General features: G+C 37.1%; 1 protein-coding gene across 1 annotated transcript in view; it reads right to left on the bottom strand.

Annotated features, from left to right (window-relative positions):
- Positions 1 to 19,336, bottom strand: part of PSMB2 (proteasome 20S subunit beta 2) — a 38,591-nt gene extending 19,255 nt beyond the window's left edge. Inside the window, exons 1-3 of the mRNA XM_037827748.1 lie at positions 19,132 to 19,336; positions 13,493 to 13,615; positions 11,114 to 11,184 (exon numbers count right to left, since the gene is read on the bottom strand). Of these exons, the coding sequence (XP_037683676.1) occupies positions 11,114 to 11,184; positions 13,493 to 13,615; positions 19,132 to 19,222 (285 nt within the window). The 5' untranslated portion in view covers positions 19,223 to 19,336. The remainder of the gene's footprint in view (positions 1 to 11,113; positions 11,185 to 13,492; positions 13,616 to 19,131) is intronic.
- Between the last annotated feature and the right edge of the window lie 239 nt (positions 19,337 to 19,575).

The following is a 19,575-nucleotide window of genomic DNA, read 5'->3' as shown; positions in this document are numbered from 1 at the left end:
GGATATCCATATCCAAAAGAATGAAAGAGGACCCCTACCTCACCCCCTACACAAAAATTAACTCAAAATGGACCAAAGATCTCAATATAAAAGAAAGTACCATAAAACTCCTAGAAGATAATGTAGGAAAACATCTTCAAGACCTTGTATTAGGAGGCCACTTCCTAGACTTTACACCCAAAGCACAAGCAACAAAAGAGAAAATAGATAAATGGGAACTCCTCAAGCTTAGAAGTTTCTGCACCTCAAAGGAATTTCTCAAAAAGGTAAAGAGGCAGCCAACTCAATGGGAAAAAATTTTTGGAAACCATGTATCTGACAAAAGACTGATATCTTGCATATACAAAGAAATCCTACAACTCAATGACAATAGTACAGACAGCCCAATTATAAAATGGGCAAAAGATATGAAAAGACAGTTCTCTGAAGAGGAAATACAAATGGCCAAGAAACACATGAAAAAATGTTCAGCTTCACTAGCTATTAGAGAGATGCAAATTAAGACCACAATGAGATACCATCTAACACCGGTTAGAATGGCTGCCATTAAACAAACAGGAAACTACAAATGCTTGAGGGGATGTGGAGAAATTGGAACTCTTATTCATTGTTGGTGGGACTGTATAATGGTTCAGCCACTCTGGAAGTCAGTCTGGCGGTTCCTTAGAAAACTAGATATAGAGCTACCATTCGATCCAGCGATTGCACTTCTCGGTATATACCCGGAAGATCGGAAAGCAGTGACACGAACAGATATCTGCACGCCAATGTTCATAGCAGCATTATTCACAATTGCCAAGAGATGGAAACAACCCAAATGTCCTTCAACAGATGAGTGGATAAATAAAATGTGGATATACACACGATGGAATACTACGCGGCAGTAAGAAGGAACGATCTCGTGAAACATATGACAACATGGATGAACCTTGAAGACATAATGCTGAGCGAAATAAGCCAGGCACAAAAAGAGAAATATTATATGCTACCACTAATGTGAACTTTGAAAAATGTAAAACAAATGGTTTATAATGTAGAATGTAGGGGAACTAGCAGTAAAGAGCAATTAAGGAAGGGGGAACAGTAATCCAAGAAGAACAGATAAGCTATTTAACGTTCTGGGGATGCCCAGAAATGACTATGGTCTGTTAATTTCTGATGGATGTAGTAGGAACAAGTTCACTGAAATGTTGCTATATTATGTAACTTTCTTGGGGTAAAGTAGGAACATGTTGGAAGTTAAGCAGTTATCTTAGGTTAGTTGTCTTTTTCTTACTCCCTTGTTATGGTCTCTTTGAAATGTTCTTTTATTGTATGTTTGTTTTCTTTTTAACTTTTTTTTTTCATACAGTTGATTTAAAAAAGAAGGGAAAGTTAAAAAAAAAAAAGAAAAAAGAAAAAAGACAAACAAGGAAAAAAAAAAGAAAAGATGTAGTGCCCCCTTGAGGAGCCTGTGGAGAATGCAGGGGTATTCGCCTACCCCACCTCCATGGTTGCTAACATGACCACAGACATAGGGGACTGGTGGTTTGATGGGTTGAGCCCTCTACCATAGGTTTTACCCTTGGGAAGACGGTTGCTGCAAAGGAGAGGCTAGGCCTCCCTGTATTTGTGCCTAAGAGTCTCCTCCTGAATGCCTCTTTGTTGCTCAGATGTGGCCCTCTCTCTCTGGCTAAGCCAACTTGAAAGGTGAAATCACTGCCCTCCCCCCTACGTGGGATCAGACACCCAGGGAAGTGAATCTCCCTGGCAACGTGGAATATGACTCCCAGGGAGGAATGTAGACCCGGCATCGTGGGATGGAGAACATCTTCTTGACCAAAAGGGGGATATGAAAGGAAATGAAATAAGCTTCAGTGGCAGAGAGATTCCAAAACGAGCCGAGAGATCACTCTGGTGGGCACTCTTACGCACACTTTAGACAACCTTTTTTAGGTTCTAAAGAATTGGGGTAGCTGGTGGTGGATACCTGAAACTATTAAACTACAACCCAGAACCCATGAATCTCGAAGACAGTTGTATAAAAATGTAGCTTATGAGGGGTGACAATGGGATTGGGAAAGCCGTAAGGACCACACTCCCCTTTGTCTAGTTTATGGATGGATGTGTAGAAAAGTAGGGGAACGAAACAAACAGACAAAGGTACCCAGTGTTCTTTTTTACTTCAATTGCTCTTTTTCACTCTAATTATTATTCTTGTTATTTTTGTGTGTGTGCTAATGAAGGTGTCAGGGATTGATTTAGGTGATGAATGTACAACTATGTAATGGTACTGTAAACAATCGAAAGTACAATTTGTTTTGTATGACTGCGTGGTATGTGAATATATCTCAATAAAATGATGATTAAAAAAAAAATTAAAAAAAAAAAAAAAATCCAAATCTGAAGCTCTTTCCCCTCCACCAAGCTGTCAAGTAAGGCCTCTCATGGTTTTGGAGTAAATACAGTCAGTGAGTGTGTCTGTCTGTCATACTGAATGTGTGATGCCAATACAAAAAGCAGATGGACTGAACCTTGTCTGGGAAAGAAATATGCACATTAAACTGAGTTACTGTTTGTTTGTGACTAATTTACTTTCCTAGATCACAAAATGATGGCCCACCTTTGTAGAAAAGACCACCCACCTTTTTAGTCCAAAGACAGAAATGTTGATGATGTTGGGTTATTATTCCCTATTCCTAAATCCTCCTTGGCTTCCTTTTCTATATATAGGAATAGTTCATTTATTGTGTATCTTTCTAGACTTTGAGCTCCTTAAGGACAGGAGTCATGTACCTCTTGTGCCTAGAACAGAACAGGCAATTAGTTACTCATTAAAGATGTGTTGAATTAAAAAAAAAAAAAAAAAAAAAAAAAAAGAAATGAAGATCTGAGACCAAATCTGGCTTTATTACTTTACAGTTGTATAACCTAGAATAGTCTACTTAGCCTTGGAGCCTCAAGTGTCCCATCTGTAACATGGGGGATGAGGGTGCGCAATTATCACTTGCAGACAGGGTTGTGAGTAATGAAAGTGCTCACCTGTGTTAAAGTTCCTGGAAAGAGGATTGGTAAATAGTAGATGCCTAAGAAATGTCTACTGAATCTGAATTTTAGGGGCAAAACAATTTAAATATTGCATATATTTCAATTTTTAGCAAAACTGGATTTTAAAGTTCTCCCTCAATAATTCCGAAATTTCTGTAACTTTTACTTCTCCAAACCCATCACTAACCCCAAGTTTGACTGGTTCTCCCATTAAAGTTGTAATTTTATCGTAATTAGAAGTTTCGAAATTTAATGAGTTGAAATGCAACATGGCACAGATGCCTTATTATACCAACTAGTTAACACAGTATTTGTCTTCTACATTAATTTTACTTGCTAATCAAAAATACTGCTTTCCCCCAAATAACATCAAAATAAAATTGCTGATTGTGCAATGGTAAAACCAACACCACCATGTTTGCAATAAGGCCACTCAAATTCTTTTTTCATGAGCTGGCAGTTTCCCGGGAAAATTTAAGACTCCATATACCTTTCAATCAAGTCTCAAAAAATTCAAATGCAGAAGCCATGCCTTGTTACAGACTTGTATACCACTATGCATATATTAAATTATACATGCTAAGCATACCCATGACTATCTATGAATGCTGAATACTATATGATTGTGTATATTTTTAGATGTCCATAACAAGTAGATACAGAGTACTAAGGAAATCTTGGGGAAAAGACTCTTTAGGAGCACTTCCATTAGAACACGGTGCTCTCCATTAGCACCCCAGGTCCAACACAAGCTATTTCTACAGCTGCAATGGACACAGAAGCTCCTCATTGGTCTCCCTGCTTCCTTCAGACTCTCTGCCAAAGAGTGACCAAAGATCTAACTAAATCTGATTTGATCATGCTAAGCCCCTCTTAGCCAACAAACTAAACTTTGAAGAGCACCTCATGTTTTTAGGATAAAGCTTTGTGCCTGATGTAACATACTCTCTCACAGATCTCTGTTGTCTGTGCTTCCAAAGTTTTCCCTTTGCCTAATATATCTTTTTCTTTCATCTTTGCCTTAATAACAGCTAATCCTTCAAGGCTGAAGTTACATTCTGTGTTCCCAGAACACCCTGTGTGTATGGCTATCATAGCACTGGTCACTCTGCACTGCAAGTGACTGTTTATTTATCAATTTCCCCATATGAAGGCATGCACTAAGCTTTGCATTTCTGTATCCTCAGCACCCAGGACAACATAGACTGAAGATTTGCTGAATGAATGAATATTAGCTACAGAACTTCTCAGCTATAAGAAACCACACATAATAGTAGGCATCAGAAAAAGAAGAGTAGAATTCTAGTGGGTCATTTCAGTCCACAAAGATTCAGAGAGTATTATTTCCTCTTTTTCTTTTCAGTCTAGTTAATCCTATTTAGTCTGGTATACAAGTGATGGTAAATCTAAACTTTGAAAAATTTTTAATTTAAAAAAAATGTGTTATGCTTTCCTGCCCTCTTACCCTTCAATTTAAGTTTCTTAAAACCTTTTTGTGAAATAACACGAACACAAAAAAATATATAAAATATACAAGTAACAGCTTAATGAATAAAGTGAATACACATGCAACAACCTGCTAGGTCAAGATAGAGAACACTGTCAACCCTTCCTCTCTCTTCCCTACTGTCATTCATTTTAGATAACTGATTTTTTGGGAGAGAGGAAAGAAAACCTCATGAGGTTTGGGGGATTGGCCCCTGAATTCATAATCCCTGCATGATCCTGGGCCAGGGTTGGTAAAAAGAGGTAGCAATGGTGTATGTATCTGCAAGAGTATGTGAGGGCATGTCCACACCTATGCCCACTCAAACTGGGCCACTGGTTTAAAGCAATCTTAAAAGGGGAGGGGAGGGTAAATCTGCACTTCTAATGGTAAACATTGCAATAAAAACATGTTCTTACTAAACAGACATAGCATTCTGCTGCTCCATGCTGAAACCAAATCTTGGTAGGAAATCACATTAATTTTTAAGACAAGAGTTTCAAAACAGTACAAATCTAGAACAATTACCTATATTGCTTCACCCCCAGTGTGGACAGGAAAGATATTTTAGGTGAAAAGTTAGTATTATGGTGTTGCACAATCTAGCCATCCAATAGGCTCATTCCATTCAACCAGAACAGGGGTTCTCTCTGCTCACAGCAGGCATCCAACAGGGTAGCACATATATGCTCTCTGAGTGAGAAAGCAACACCTTCTCACATAAAACCCCCTGGAGAGAGCTGGGGAAGGGGAAGGGGGAGAACTTTACACCTGCAAACTCCTAACTCTATCAGCACTAGGGCTGGGAAAAACAGCACATAGTAAAAAAAAGAAGAAGAAAAAAAAACAGGTTTCCTGATAAAGCCAACAACTTTCAAAGGATTCTTCTTAAGCCATTTTTTTTTTACAAGGAGATGAGTAAGTATAATGATTGAATATACATAGTCTTTGTCTTCTTAATGCACTTAGTCAAGCCCTGATGCTTATATAAGCAAACTGCTTAAAAGGGCAGCTATCAGAATTCTTATTCTTCTTGGTAGAAAACACTATAAGCAAAAAGTGCTGTCATATTAAGGCATCTCAACTTCAAGGCACATCTGTCCCTGGGTGTCTGGAAAATCAAAATGACCACTAAAAATAGAACAGTGGTATCTCCAATGGGACAGACATGAACCACCCCCAATCCTAAGAGACTGCTGTGAGATCTGATCTGGGACACACATGTGTTTTGCAGTACCATTGAGTCGGCATCTAAATGCAGCCATATGTTTTCAGTTTTAACTTTATGTGCTATTAAGGATAGGAAGCAAAGGTAATTAACAGACATATAACTCTTGGCCCTAGTGAAAATCCATAGTTAGCTGAAAAACTTGTGGGGAAGAAGGTTGCTCTCCAAGTCTAAAAGGATTGCCATTTGCCCAAAAAGTCCAGAAGTTTCATGATTAATATCTTGTTTTGTTTTTTTTTTTCAATTTCCCCATCACCAAAAGTAAGCCAGCTCTGTCTGTCAAGATGCCCAGGCTGTGTGGCAACAGTGTCAAAGGCTGCCATTTGCTCCAAGGCACTGCCATCTGTGGCAGCACAACATTCTGTCTCTGGAAAATAAACACATCTGCCTTTGCCAGTGTCCTCCCACTGTGCCTCCCATCTGGAGCAGGTGAGCTGGAAGGCAAGCCTGGGCATGGGTGAGATGGGGGCAAGCAGAGGAGATTAGGCCTCAAGGGAAACGGCACATGGAGGAAGGCAGTGCTGTGTCATTCACATCCTGCTAACCACATTTGCCAAAAAGCATGTGAAATTACCTTGTTAGTGATATTTTAATCACATATAACAAATGGTTGATCATGTTTAGGGGACAAGACCTGCAAAGTCAGGGTCCCACCTGAGCCATCTGTTCAGAAGGTCACATGACCTCACTGATATCAATAAACAGATGATGTCTTTGTGCTAGCCACCAAAGGCATGAGAGTAACTCTGGTGGTTAGAAGAGAAGACTCAAAAAATAGGATTCTTCTAGTATACTATACATGCCTATTACTAACCAGACCAAAAGCACTCAAATTCAGCCCTGAGTGTTGGGAAAAGCCATGGTCACTTATAGAAATACCTAATACTGGAATTCTTTCATAAATATTCTTTCCTATTTACTGAAAAATAAATCAAAGTCTGGTTATACTCTCAACACCAGATCTTTAAATCATGCTATTTGGGGGCTAGAAGAAACCATAAAAATCATTCAAACATATTCTCTTTTTCTCCCAAAGTTTTTCAACTAGCTCACAGAAGACCTAGTGCTAAACCTCCTGGATCATGGTTCTTTCAGTTTTACCAGTAGCTTTCAAACGTTGGAGGGAGGGGGCACTAAAGCCACCTTTTCAGGTAAAATCTTACATGGAACCCCAATATATAAAACAGGTAAATGCTGAGTTGATCTATATGAAGCAGAGCTGAAGCTTTACCACACTGGTTTTTCCTGGTGAGTTTCCTGAGGGTGCTTCATGGAACAAAGTTTGAAAACTACTACATCAGGCTGGATGACTGCTCCCCATTCCCACGCCTGCCCCCCCCCCACTGCCACCCAAATCTTTATTTCTATCGTTTGTTTGCTAAACATTTACAAATATAGCCTTATAAAAAGACAAATTAACAAAGGCTCACCAAGCACTTAAAAAAAAATGGTTTATGAAAACTTTGACCAGCAAATGGCAATAGTAAAGTCCTGAAGATAATATACCATAAATGCCTGCATTCTACTCTAAAGCTTGCCACGAACTCCACATTCCCCAGGACATCAGGTTTGACTGGTTCATACCTCAATTTCCACATCTGTAAAATGCAGATGGTGAGTGATAACAGATATTTTAGGACATTTAGATGGGCTGTGCCAAATGTGCCACACTATTCATTTCAAATAAAAAATAGCCCTATTACTCATTGTCCTCCCTCTAAAGTCCATTAAGTTAAATGGTAAGAAGAAGTTGAACAAGCAGGGCTTAAATATTTCTTTATCTTCTACAAAGCACAAACTACAGCCATAAGTTATTACAAAGTTCAAAATAATCCTGTTAAAAATCCAAATAGCAGTTCTTCAATGATGGAGTAATTTATTAAACACTATTTGCCAGGGAGGTACCATTTATTCATTCAATTTATATTTAATAAATCAATGATTCTCATTTCTCATAATTTGATACATTTGATCACCCCTTCCTTTCTAATAAACAAGGAAATTGAGGTTTAACAAACACAAGTAACTTATTCAAGATTACAAAAACTAGTATGGACCAAAGATGGGATTGGAACTCTAGTATTTCAAATACCAAAACCCTGATTCAAAGAGGCCTCAATAATATTCAAAATTGGGCGGTCAAACCCATAACAAAAGCCCCTTTGTAATCTGTACCTTGAGGTTTAACCAGGCGCAGGACAATCTAAATGTACACATGAATTTAAATAAAAACCAAAATGAAATCTCTTGATTTATTTCCATCTGTTCATCTTTTTTCATCTCCTGATCTCTTGTTTTTAATTCTCACATGGAGAAGTAACATCCATTCATTAGGAACACTCAACTAACATTCCCTTCCAGTGTATAAATGCACAAAAATATTTTCAGTGATATTTGTGGACCCAAATAGATGACATTTATTCAACAAATATTTATTGAACATCTGCAATGGGCACACATTCATAGATTCATGTGGGCATATTGACATTTTAATAGATCCAAACACTTTATGCTCCCCCAAATACACAAGCACACGTGTACATTAGTTTGGTAACTAAAAAAGAAGATAGCACAAAAGAGTATGGTATTTGAAGTTAAGAATCTTACCTCAGTCTTCTACAACCTATATATGCGTCCTTGGACAAGATACTTATCCTCTCTATTAACTATCCTCAATATCCTCGTAAGTAAAATGAGACTAACACTCATTTTATAGTGTCCTAATGAGAATTAAATAGTCACATATATAAGTATCTAGAATAGGGCTAGGTAATGATGATGCTATCTGCTCTGTCCAATATAGAAACCATTAGCCACATGTGGTTGCTGAGCACTTGAAATGTGGCTAATGTGACTGAGGAACTGAATTTTTTATATTATTTAATTTTAAGTAGTTTTAATTTAAATAGCCACATATGGCTAGTGGCTACCATATTGGACTGTGAGATCTAGAGCAAAGCCTAGTGTATAGTAGGTGTTCAGAGTCAGTTTTCTTCTTATTTTTCCTATACTACCAGTAGTTTTTTTATAACACCCTCTTTACTAACAGGTCAGTTCAACTAAAATAACATAACAAATTCACCATAGGAAGCTAATTTTTAGCTATTAAATTGCTTCTTCAGCTAAACAGCAATAGCAGCATAAAAGCAAAAAATGATCAGTTGTATATGCCATGAACTTTGTTAAGAGCTTTGCACAGATCACCTCATTTAATCTTGATAATAATTCTATGAAGTAGGTGCTTTGTTTTGTAGATAAAGAAATGAAGGCTTAGAACTTGTCCAAAGACACACAGTCAGGGAGCAAAGATTCAAACCCAGACAGTCTAATTCCAGAGATTGTGTTCTTAAGCACAATTCAAAATTTCCGGCATCTTATGAACCAGTTTACATGAGAGTCATTATATGTTCTGTGATAATAAATGTGCTCCCAACCCCACACACACAAACACACTCAAAACAAAGAGCAAATTAGAAATCAAACAATTTGAGCTACAGATACAAAATTATTCATGCTGAGACCAAAATAAGTTTCATGTGCCAAATGATGTGACCTTGCCTTGTAAATGTACTAAATTCAGTGATTTGTGCACTTACCAGGAAGATTGAAAAACTGTCATCACCTCTCTCCCCAGAATGAAATGACTAAAATATAAATTCGTATTTTGGAACTAATAACTTATTTTGATGGGAGGTGGGGGAGCAGTGATTGGACACAGTGTAGATGCACAAGGCAGAGGCAATCACTATTTACTAGAAGCTCCACGTCAGTGTCTACAAGGAATATTTATTTGTTGAGACATCAAATGTTTCTGCTAAGATTAACCAGATCCACTGCATTTGCATAAGGAACTCTGCCATTCTTATCTCAATTCTAAAATGGGCTTAATTCACTCAATGTCTGTAGAATTTATGACAGAATGTTTATTGTGCCCAAAGCTGGAATTCTTATTCCCTTTCTGACTGATAAGTCAGAGGAATATTTTACACAGCAAGCCACAGCATACTCTCTGCTAAAAACCAAAGGAACCTCTGAGTGGCAGGAATTTTCCTCTCTTATGGAAGAGTGAACAAGAAAAGGCCATTGACCTTTCATGTAGATCAAAACACTCTATGTAATCTGTCTCCTCCTCCCGATCCATAACCTCTGAGTTTCTCTTCAAACTTCATCATCTTTCAGATTACACAAGCCCCTTGGTCAAAGCAAGCACTGAGAAAAAGAGATGCTATTTATCAAGAAGTTCTCAATCTAGTATTATTGGACATTAGAAAATAATCTGCATTAAAGAGCTGTAGTAACTTTTTTAACACCTGTACCTGTTTAGATTTCTATTACAACTGAGTTTAAGCAACTGCAGCTGAAACCATAATAAAATTATGAACAGCATCAATATTCTAGAAAAAATACTGAAGAACCAAAGAACTGACACAAAGCAGAATAGTCAAGTAGTTACGGCACAATTTTTGTAGCTGTCTGACCTGCTGTGTAACTTGGAGCTAGTCCCTTTGCCACTTTATGCCTTTCATTCCATATCAGCAAAAGAGAATTAACTACTACCTGTCTCAGTGGGATAATGAGTAGATTAAATTATTAAACGAAATGCTTTGGGCAAAAGTGATACGAACGCTAAATATTATGATTTACAAGCATGCATTTTCCTAGCATTCCTGTGGGGTTAGGAAGCTATCTCGAATTCAAAGATGAGTAAACAGGCATGGGTAGGGGCTGGGGGATAAGGTCACATGGTAAGGCTCTGTTTACTTAGCCCCTGTGGGAAGGGAATAATACACACCATTAGCAATCATGAACTTTCTTGGCACATCCTACATAATCCTTAATACATTCAATCCTTAATATCATATCTCTTAACATGCTCTATGATAGCAACAAGGCCAGAATAAGTGAGGAGGAATAATTGTGTGCCTTGACATAAACAGTAATAGAAAGACAAAGATAAATAATCTCAAGTTTTAGAAGATATGAAAATATGCAGCATTATCATCAAGGTTTCACCTCCACTACCATGTAGGGATCTTCAACCAAAGGATTTAAGAAACGTGGCTTGCCACAAAAACATTTTGGAAAAAAAATTTTAAAGGTTGTCACAAGCTTTCATAGTTGGTGTCCAGCATCCATCTTTGGGACTGTATACTTGCTCTCTGGGCTTTAATTAGCAACTCTTCAGAAAGTTAAAACAAATCCAAAGGGACTGGAAAATGAGTAAGTAGCATTAGGAAGGATCCAGGAGACCCTACCCCCACCCCCCACGCCCCCCCAAAAAAGCAGAAATACCACACATGCATAACAGGAATATAAAAGGAGCACAGAAGAATCTTCTCCTCATACCTACAGCTGCCTACTATACTGCTTACCCGACTCCGAAGGCAGTCAGCCAGGTTTCGGCGAGTGAAATTAGCTGCTGCTGTGGGAGACAATTCATATCCTGGTACAAGAGATAAAGTCATATTTAAAATGAAACAGAAAGATTAATCATACCCTAAACCATTCCACTACTCTAGTTCTAAAGCCCACCATCCTTTGTACACTCACACAGATTTTGGAGTACAATCCTACTTCTAGTCCTTTTCCTCATGTAACATTTGTGAAACATTTTGCTGGTAGTGACAGCAATTCATGGCCACAAAATAAAACCAAGGTGACCATTCTATGGTGGGATCAAATTCATAGCCCTTGCTTAAACCATTCAATCATCAATAGACAATGGTTTCCTCTGTAGAAGGAAAGAGGTGCACACATACAAGTGTAAAATAAAAAGAGGTTTTGAGTTGCCAATTTTTAAAGTTAATTTTAAAAAGAATATTGAGAGAAGAACGGCTGGAAGTTAGGGCAGTCTCAGAGTCATGCTGTTTAAGGTCTTCTTTTTTTTTTTAATGTAACTTTATTAAGAAGTATAATACGACTTTCAAAAGTACAAGCCAACAGGAAAAGAATGTTTCCATCATTATCTACAACATCTTGAAAAACAGGAGTATATGAAGTATAAAATCGCTTTTAAAAAGTTGTAATACCAAGAAAAGTACAGTCCAGAGGAATGGCATCAGGTGAACATTTAACAATGCAGTCACTCTGGAACTTAACACTCAATAAAATATGACCAGTGCCAAAAGGCATGAGAAGGACCCACAAATCAGTATGATCACAGAAAATGCCAGTTTGGAAAGACAGCATGTGGTAAAGTAATTCCGTGCAACATTTCAAACAAAAGTGTCAGATCAGGCAAGATTCTGATTAAAATTCTAACAAATATTTATTGAGCAACTACAAAGTTTCAGGTGTGTTCATAGGTGTCAACTGAATTTCATCCTCACAACAAACTATTAGTACCTATCAAATCATAAAATAAGCAACTCCGAAAGAACAGGGATACTTCTGAATTCTCCACAAAAAGTGGAGGATTTGACAGTTATCTTAAAGGTGGAAAAGTCTGATGCCCAATCATCTACATGTAGATTTTCTTTTTTCCTTTCTTTAGTCTTAGCTAAGTTCTTGATCTTTTATATGTATACCATATACATATAAAAGAATTACCATATAGGATTACATACACAAAACTGCATGTGGAAGGTAATCTAAGGGTTTTTAACCATATACAATTTTTGTTTTATTCACTAACTTCATACCCTAAGACCCACATAACAAGCAATTCCCTCTACTCTTTTTCACTCCTCCCCTACTTCCCAGTGAAGTACTGCTGTACCAGAAATGTTATTGGCACCCTTCATTTGTCATATAGGAAACAGTAGAACCAGTAAATATTATCAGAATTCTTGAAATATTCTAAGTTTGCTTAAACATAAGTACCATGTACTTTAGGTTCCTAAATGACAGAATCTAAGCCTTGTTCATCTTTGAATTCTCTGTGGTACTAAGAAGAGTGTCTAACATAGACAAGGACCTCAAAATATTTATGGAATTGAATGCATGATGCTAAATCTGCAGCTTAAAAAGCTGTATGAATGGATCTTATTTAGTCATTTTACACATGCAATTATATACAAATTCAGTTACACCAACGCTGTGTACAATAGTGTTATAGAATGGTGAAGTAACTGGAAGTAGAGTTCTCTCTGCTAGAGCATCTCTACAAAGTATCCTGGATCAGAGAACTCGTGGCTACTCTTGTCTGTTAGGGAGACTTTCCCAGTGGGTAAGGGTCCATTAGCCCCAAAGAGAGCATTAATTATCTCCCTAGACAAGAACCTACCAGAGAGATCAAGTGGAACCCTTGTATGATACAGTAAATCCCTTACAATTATACAGAGCTTTAAGTTTATAAAGCATTTTCATATGTATTCATTATCGTTATAATCCCATTTTAGAGATAAGGAAAATGAAAGCCCAAAGAGGTAAGAGACTTGTCACATAGGAAACAGTAAAGCCAAGATTTGCTTACGTCTTTTAGCTCTGAGATTCAGATATACTTCAGCTCAAATTATATCCTCTGAAATATCTAACACTTAAAAAGTCTAATTTACCATGCCTACCATCAAGATTATACTTGTTTTATCCTCCAAGTGTCGGTGTTATAATGGTTCTTCTTTTTACTCTGGGATTTTTACAGAGAATCTTTACAATCGGAAGGAGAATCTAGATAAGCTTTTTAAAAATAGGAAAACTCAACAATATGACCACATAGGTCTGTTCATGGGTAGAACTGCCAACAGAGAATATTCTTCTCAATTCAAATTTAAAGACAAACTAACCAAAGCTGTATTATAAGCATTACCTACCATTTCTCATCTTATAAAGTTGTACATTTTTCTGAATATATTCTGCAAACTGCACAGTGTCTCCAGCCTCTCCAACACATAGGAGTAGGATTTTTTCACTCATCTTAAACATCTTGTCATGATCTGTTCAAATAAAAAGACATGCTATTAGAAATAACCTTATCAGAAACTTATGGCTTTTATTTATGTAACCATTTGTAGGTTAACCAATTACTATAATGAATAACAAGGTTTATCAAATACTATATTGAATAATTTTGCCAATTATTATTTTGCTTTTAATGGACAACTGTATTTCTCTCTTTAATTCTCCATGTTAAACCATCAGCCTATTTTATTAATGTCAATTTTAGTAGGAGAATATATATGAAAGTTGACAATCAAAAATACAATTAGAAACATTTAAAGGCATTTTGAAATGTAAGGACCAAAACAAAGAATAAAAAATCAAGCTAATGGTGATCATCTTTAGGCTCATGATAAAAGCCCTGAAATGTTTTTAAAAATAAAAATGTTATTATATTAATACACAAACAAAATACATATGAAAAGGACTGGTGCTATAATTAAAATTAAGAAGGCAACACAAGAAAGAATGGAAACTCAAATGAGAATATAAACCACCTTAAAAGTAAACCAATCCCATTTCCAAAGTAAAAATTCTAACAAATATTCAAACAGTAAGCTATTTAAAAATACCTCACAAAAATCCTAATGCTCTAATCTTATCTAGCTGAACCAGATTCATTAAGATTAGATTGATAAATAAATAGCAATTAGTGCCCGAGAAAGAAAACTCCATATTCAGTCTGCAGCTTCAGAAAAAGCCTAAAGCGCCCTGTCTTACTCTCACTTTCAGTTTTTATTTTTCAAATCGTGCTGAATAATCTACCCTGGGAGACATTTTGAAAGCTTCTGAAATACTGAAATCCCTTAATAGGATTTAAAGAATAAAACACTACTGTCAAATATTTTACAAGTGTTTGAGAGTTGTAGATACCAGTAATATGGCTACTTAGACTTGGGGAAAAAAAAAAAACAAAAAATATATCTGTAAAGAAAATCAAATTCCCTTGAAACTCCTAACCAAACAAATTTTTATTCATTACATAAGCTAAAGGAGACTTAAAACTGTTTGCAAACTTGTTTATAAAAGGAAAAATCACTTATAGGTATCTCTGCAAAGACAAAGGACTAGAAGGGTATGTTCTAAGTTCTTGCTTGCTAGTAGTAAGAATATGGGCTATTTTTATTTTCCTTCCTTTTGCTTATCAGTAATTCCAAAATTTTTTATATTTAATACACATCATTTTTTAAAGAAAACATTATTTAATAAATTTGCATTATTTTTGTAATCAGTAAAAAAACATTCACATTTAAAAGAAAGGCTAAAATTCCACCAACTGTTTAATTTCAAATGAGATTAATATAAGGCCAAAAGTGTTTTTAAAGCATCAATTACATGTACAGCAAGTAGTAGGGGAGGTGCTAATGGCTCCCCTGAGTTGCACACAGGAAACAGCCTGTATGGCTCTAGGGAAGTTCTGGTTCTCTACAAGGACATGCAAGATACACAAACATAAAACAAAAGGACAAAAAAATGAACATCAGTGTGTAAAACTTTGGAAAGTCATCTGGACCCTAAAAACCTTGGTATAATCTGGGCCCAGCACTCTGAATTTGGACAATTTAATTGCTCTAAGCACTAGCTTCGTAACGTGTAAAACAGTCACATCACTTACCCCTGCCTAACTCACAAGTAAGGAAAACTGTAATGAATTCTATGTATGTACAATATTATTATACTTATTGTTAGACAGTGTAGTTCACATCATACATGTTATAGGAATTCAGAAAAGAGAAAGTTCTGTGTGGGTTTGAGTACTCTGAGTAAATTAAAGCAATTCTATACAGGCCAAGAGGCAAGAGATGTGAAATACAGCATATAACCAAACCAAGAGTTGTACCACTTTAATAAGCAAGCCATCTTTGTGAACTGTCTTCCCTATAGTACCAAAATATCTCACAAGATAGACTGAAAAACTGATTACAAGTATTATTCTCATTTTACAGTTGGAGCAAATGAGTCCCAAATTGTTACTCATTTTCAGCATTCTTGCCTACCCTGCACAGGTTCCTTCATGAAACGAAAGGTGGGGAAAAGTCCTCATGTAATTCCAAAGCTCTGCCACAAAAATTTTTATGCCAGAAAAGACTACAGGGCTAATCAGAGAGAGTTCAGTACAATTATTTCCAACCATTTTTCAAGAACTAACTCAAATTCTTCTTTCCGTAACACAGCGATATTTCTTTTCTCTGATTTACTGCTAAAATCATTAATTTAAAATCTAACCTAATCAGACTTTATACCAAAAGCATGAGCAACAAAAGAAAAAAAATAGATAAATGGGACCTCATCAAAATTTAAAACTTCTGTGTACCAAAAAACTTTATCACAAAAGTAAAAAGACAATCTACAGAACAGGACAAAATATTTGGAAACCACATATTCGATAAGGGTTTAATATCCAGAATACATAAAGAAACCCTACAACCACAAAAAGGCAAAAACCCAATTAAAAAATGGGAAAAAGACTTGAATAAACATTTCTCCTAAGAAGATACAGAAATGGCCAAAAAGCAAATGAAAAGATGCTTAACATCATTAGCCATTAAGGAAATGCAAATCAAAGCCACAGAGATAGCAGAATGGCTACTATTAAAAAAATTTTAAATTACAAGTGTTGGAGAGGATGTGGAGAAATAGGAACATTCACTCATTGCTTATGGGAATGTAAAATGGTGCAGCCCCTGTGGAAAACAGAAAGTTAACTACAGAATTACTATATGACCCAGCAATCCCACTTCTAGGTATACAGCCAAAAGAACTGAAGGCAGGGTCTCAGAAGATATTTGCACAGGGATGTTCATAGCGGCATTATTCCCAATTGCCGAAAGACGGAAGCAACCCAAGGGTCCATCAACCGATGAATGGATAAACAAAATGTGGCATATACATACATTGGAATTTTATTCAGCTGAAAAAAGAAATTTGAAGTTCTGACACATGATAAAATGGATGAAACTTGAAAACATCATGTTAAGCGACATAAGCCAGATACAAAAGGACAAATATTGTATGATCTCACTGATTATGAAATAATTAGAAAAAGCAAATTCATAGAGTCAGAAACTAGAATACCGGTTACCTGGGGCCGAGGTGGAGGTAGGGAATGGGGAATTAATGGGGAATTGGTACAGAATTTCTGTTTGGGTTGATGGAAAGGTTTTGGTAATGGATGGTGGGGATGGCAGCACAACACTGTGAAGGTGACTAACTCTGAATTGTATATTTGAATGTGGTTAAAAGGGGAAATTTTAGGTTGTATATATGTCACTAGATAAAAAATTAAAAAAAAAAAAAACATAGGACTGAACAACACGAACAGTAAACCCTAATGTAAATTATGGACTATAGTTAATAGTACAATCATAATATTCTTTCATCAACTGTAACAAAGGTATCACACTAATGCAAAGTGTTAATAATAGGGGCGTATATGGAAACTATATTTCCTATGTGATTTTTCTTTAAACCCACAACTTAGCTGCATATATATATATGTGTATATACATACATATATATGTATATAAAACTAACATACTATGACTGTTACGTCTTTCACCTTATGTAATCATCTTGTAGTATTTATTTGTTTCCTTAATGCCTTGAACCCCTTTGTGGTCCCTACATTGCATTCCCCTACAACACCTGAAAGTACTGTGTACATAAGTAGTCTTAAAGCACATTTTGCTTTTCAAAGTGATTTTACATACATTATTATGATAAAATAGACTTGTAAAGGTACTGATTTGGTTATTGCTCTACCTAGACACTGCTTCTTGCTAAAACCACGTGATTGTCAAAAGCCTTAGTATGCAAAATAATGGACAAATTTACTCTCCAACAAATATTTATTCCTTTGGTAAAACTAGTATATAAACAAAACTTCTACAAACTAATCATGGAATGTCATGAAGTAATTTCACTTGAGGAACAATCCATACAATAGATGTTTTAACAAACCACTTTCAGATTCCTCTTTCTATGTTCAGAAATAATAGAACACAAGCAAAGTCCCTCAGAGGTCTTTCCATCTCCCTAGATGATCAGAGCCTGACAATCAGCCTGTTGCCTATAGCAGCAGTAGTGGACACTTCTTGCCTTTGTTCACACACTTCAGGAAACTCCAGATTTAATCATTTTCCTTTCCTCAAACCCAAGACGAACTGTCATCTGTCCTGAAAGCTTTCCCTAATCTCTTCAACCAGAAAGAATCTTATTCCTCTTGATTACCTAAAAATCTTTTTCCTCTGCATTACCTGTGAAGTTTGTACTTTTCCTATGACAAGTCACTTTCTAGCTTGTTATAATTATTTGTAAACATATTTAATACCCTTATTAAATTATAATCTCTAGTAAGATAGGAACAACATCTTATTCTTTGCATTCCTCAGTACCTAGCACTGTTAACGTGCATATAGATGCTCAAAACCTATTTGTCAGAAGAACATTAAACCATCTCTGAGATAAAGCATAAAACTTTTTCAACAGTAGCATGTCTAGATCAATCATGAAAACACGGATTCCACAGATCAATAGCCAAAATATATTTTTTAAAATATTTATTGAGTACTTACTATAGCGAGACAGTATGATACGGTGATTACAAGCAAAATATCTGGAGTCAGATTGCAAAGGTTTGAACCCGGGTTCTGCCACTTGTGGCCTTGGGCAAATTTCCCAACTTCTGTGCCTCAGAACTAACAGCTGTAAAATGGAGATGTAATAGTGCCTATCGCAGAGGGCTAAATGAATTAAACGAATTAATGTAAATCGCTTAAACAACACCTGATACATGATAAGTGCTTAGTATTATTACTCCTAAGTGTTTGTCACTGTGTTAGACATTTGCACATAACTTATCTCATTGACACAGTCCTCACAACAACCTGTGAGATTGGTATTACTAATCTAATTTTACTGAAGAAGAAAATAGCGTGTCACTGCGAAGTAACCTGTACAAAGTCACAAAGCAATTATGTGACGGGCTGGATTCGAGACTCCTAATTTCACTAACTACTTAAATATAAGGAAATCTTGACAGCCAGGGCCCTGAAAACTAGGAAAGAAGGTTCAGAGCTGAGTCACGGGAAGATACAGGCAGCGGAAGGGAAATGCCAAACTTCTAGTCCCACAGTCTCAAGGTCCCCAGGATTCCACCTTATGCTGCCTGCAAACTAATCTCTTTAGTAGCGACAATAGGAAATTGATCAGCAATTAGGGGCTCAAGGAAGCCTGGTGCCCGGCAGATACTTAAACACTTACAAACGGAATTCCCTCAGGCAACTCTCGCTTCACAAACGTTTAGCTAAGGTCAGTGTACTGAGCACTGACCGAGGAGCGAATGGAAAGGCCCTAAGCTTGTTTGCCCGTCTCCACAGTTCTAAGAGATAAGTGCAGGCAGGACCGGCCCCATCTCCCAGACCTCCCTGGAACACCCATCCCAATCTCCCACGAACTCCCTCCGGCTGCTCCTACAGGCAGGCCCGGCCAGGCCTCCTCTGGTTCCTCTCACCGTCCTTCATCTGGACAATATTGCTGGCGGCCACCCGGTCGGAAGCGACTAGGACGTAGTCGGGGCCCTGGATGCCGATAAGGTACTCCATAGCGGCGGAAAGCCAAAGGCTGCAAGTTCCACAGAACGCGAGACTCGCCGGCTTCTTCGCCTCACCGGTGAGACAGCACCTCAAGCGTAAACTCCCGCGACGCAGGTCGTGCGACCTTCCTGGCCACCGGCGCTCTCGGATGACGTAGAACTGTCGCGAGAGGTTGGAAAGCGGCGTGGCGGAGAGAGATTAAACTCAGCTTCGGTAGGGTCTTGACCGCGTGTTCTCTACCAGTGCTGACGCTGCTAGTCTTTTACCAGACTCTATCTACAAATTGAGAATTTTAAGACTCTCTTAAGGAGAATATCACGCACCATATGTAAAGTGCGGAGAGCCTAGTGGGTGCCGAAAAG

Source organism: Choloepus didactylus, chromosome 2 (assembly GCF_015220235.1).
Source record: "Choloepus didactylus isolate mChoDid1 chromosome 2, mChoDid1.pri, whole genome shotgun sequence".
Classification (NCBI taxonomy): domain Eukaryota; kingdom Metazoa; phylum Chordata; class Mammalia; order Pilosa; family Megalonychidae; genus Choloepus; species Choloepus didactylus.
Note: the sequence above shows the minus strand (reverse complement) of the source record. Positions and strands in the feature narration are given on the sequence as shown.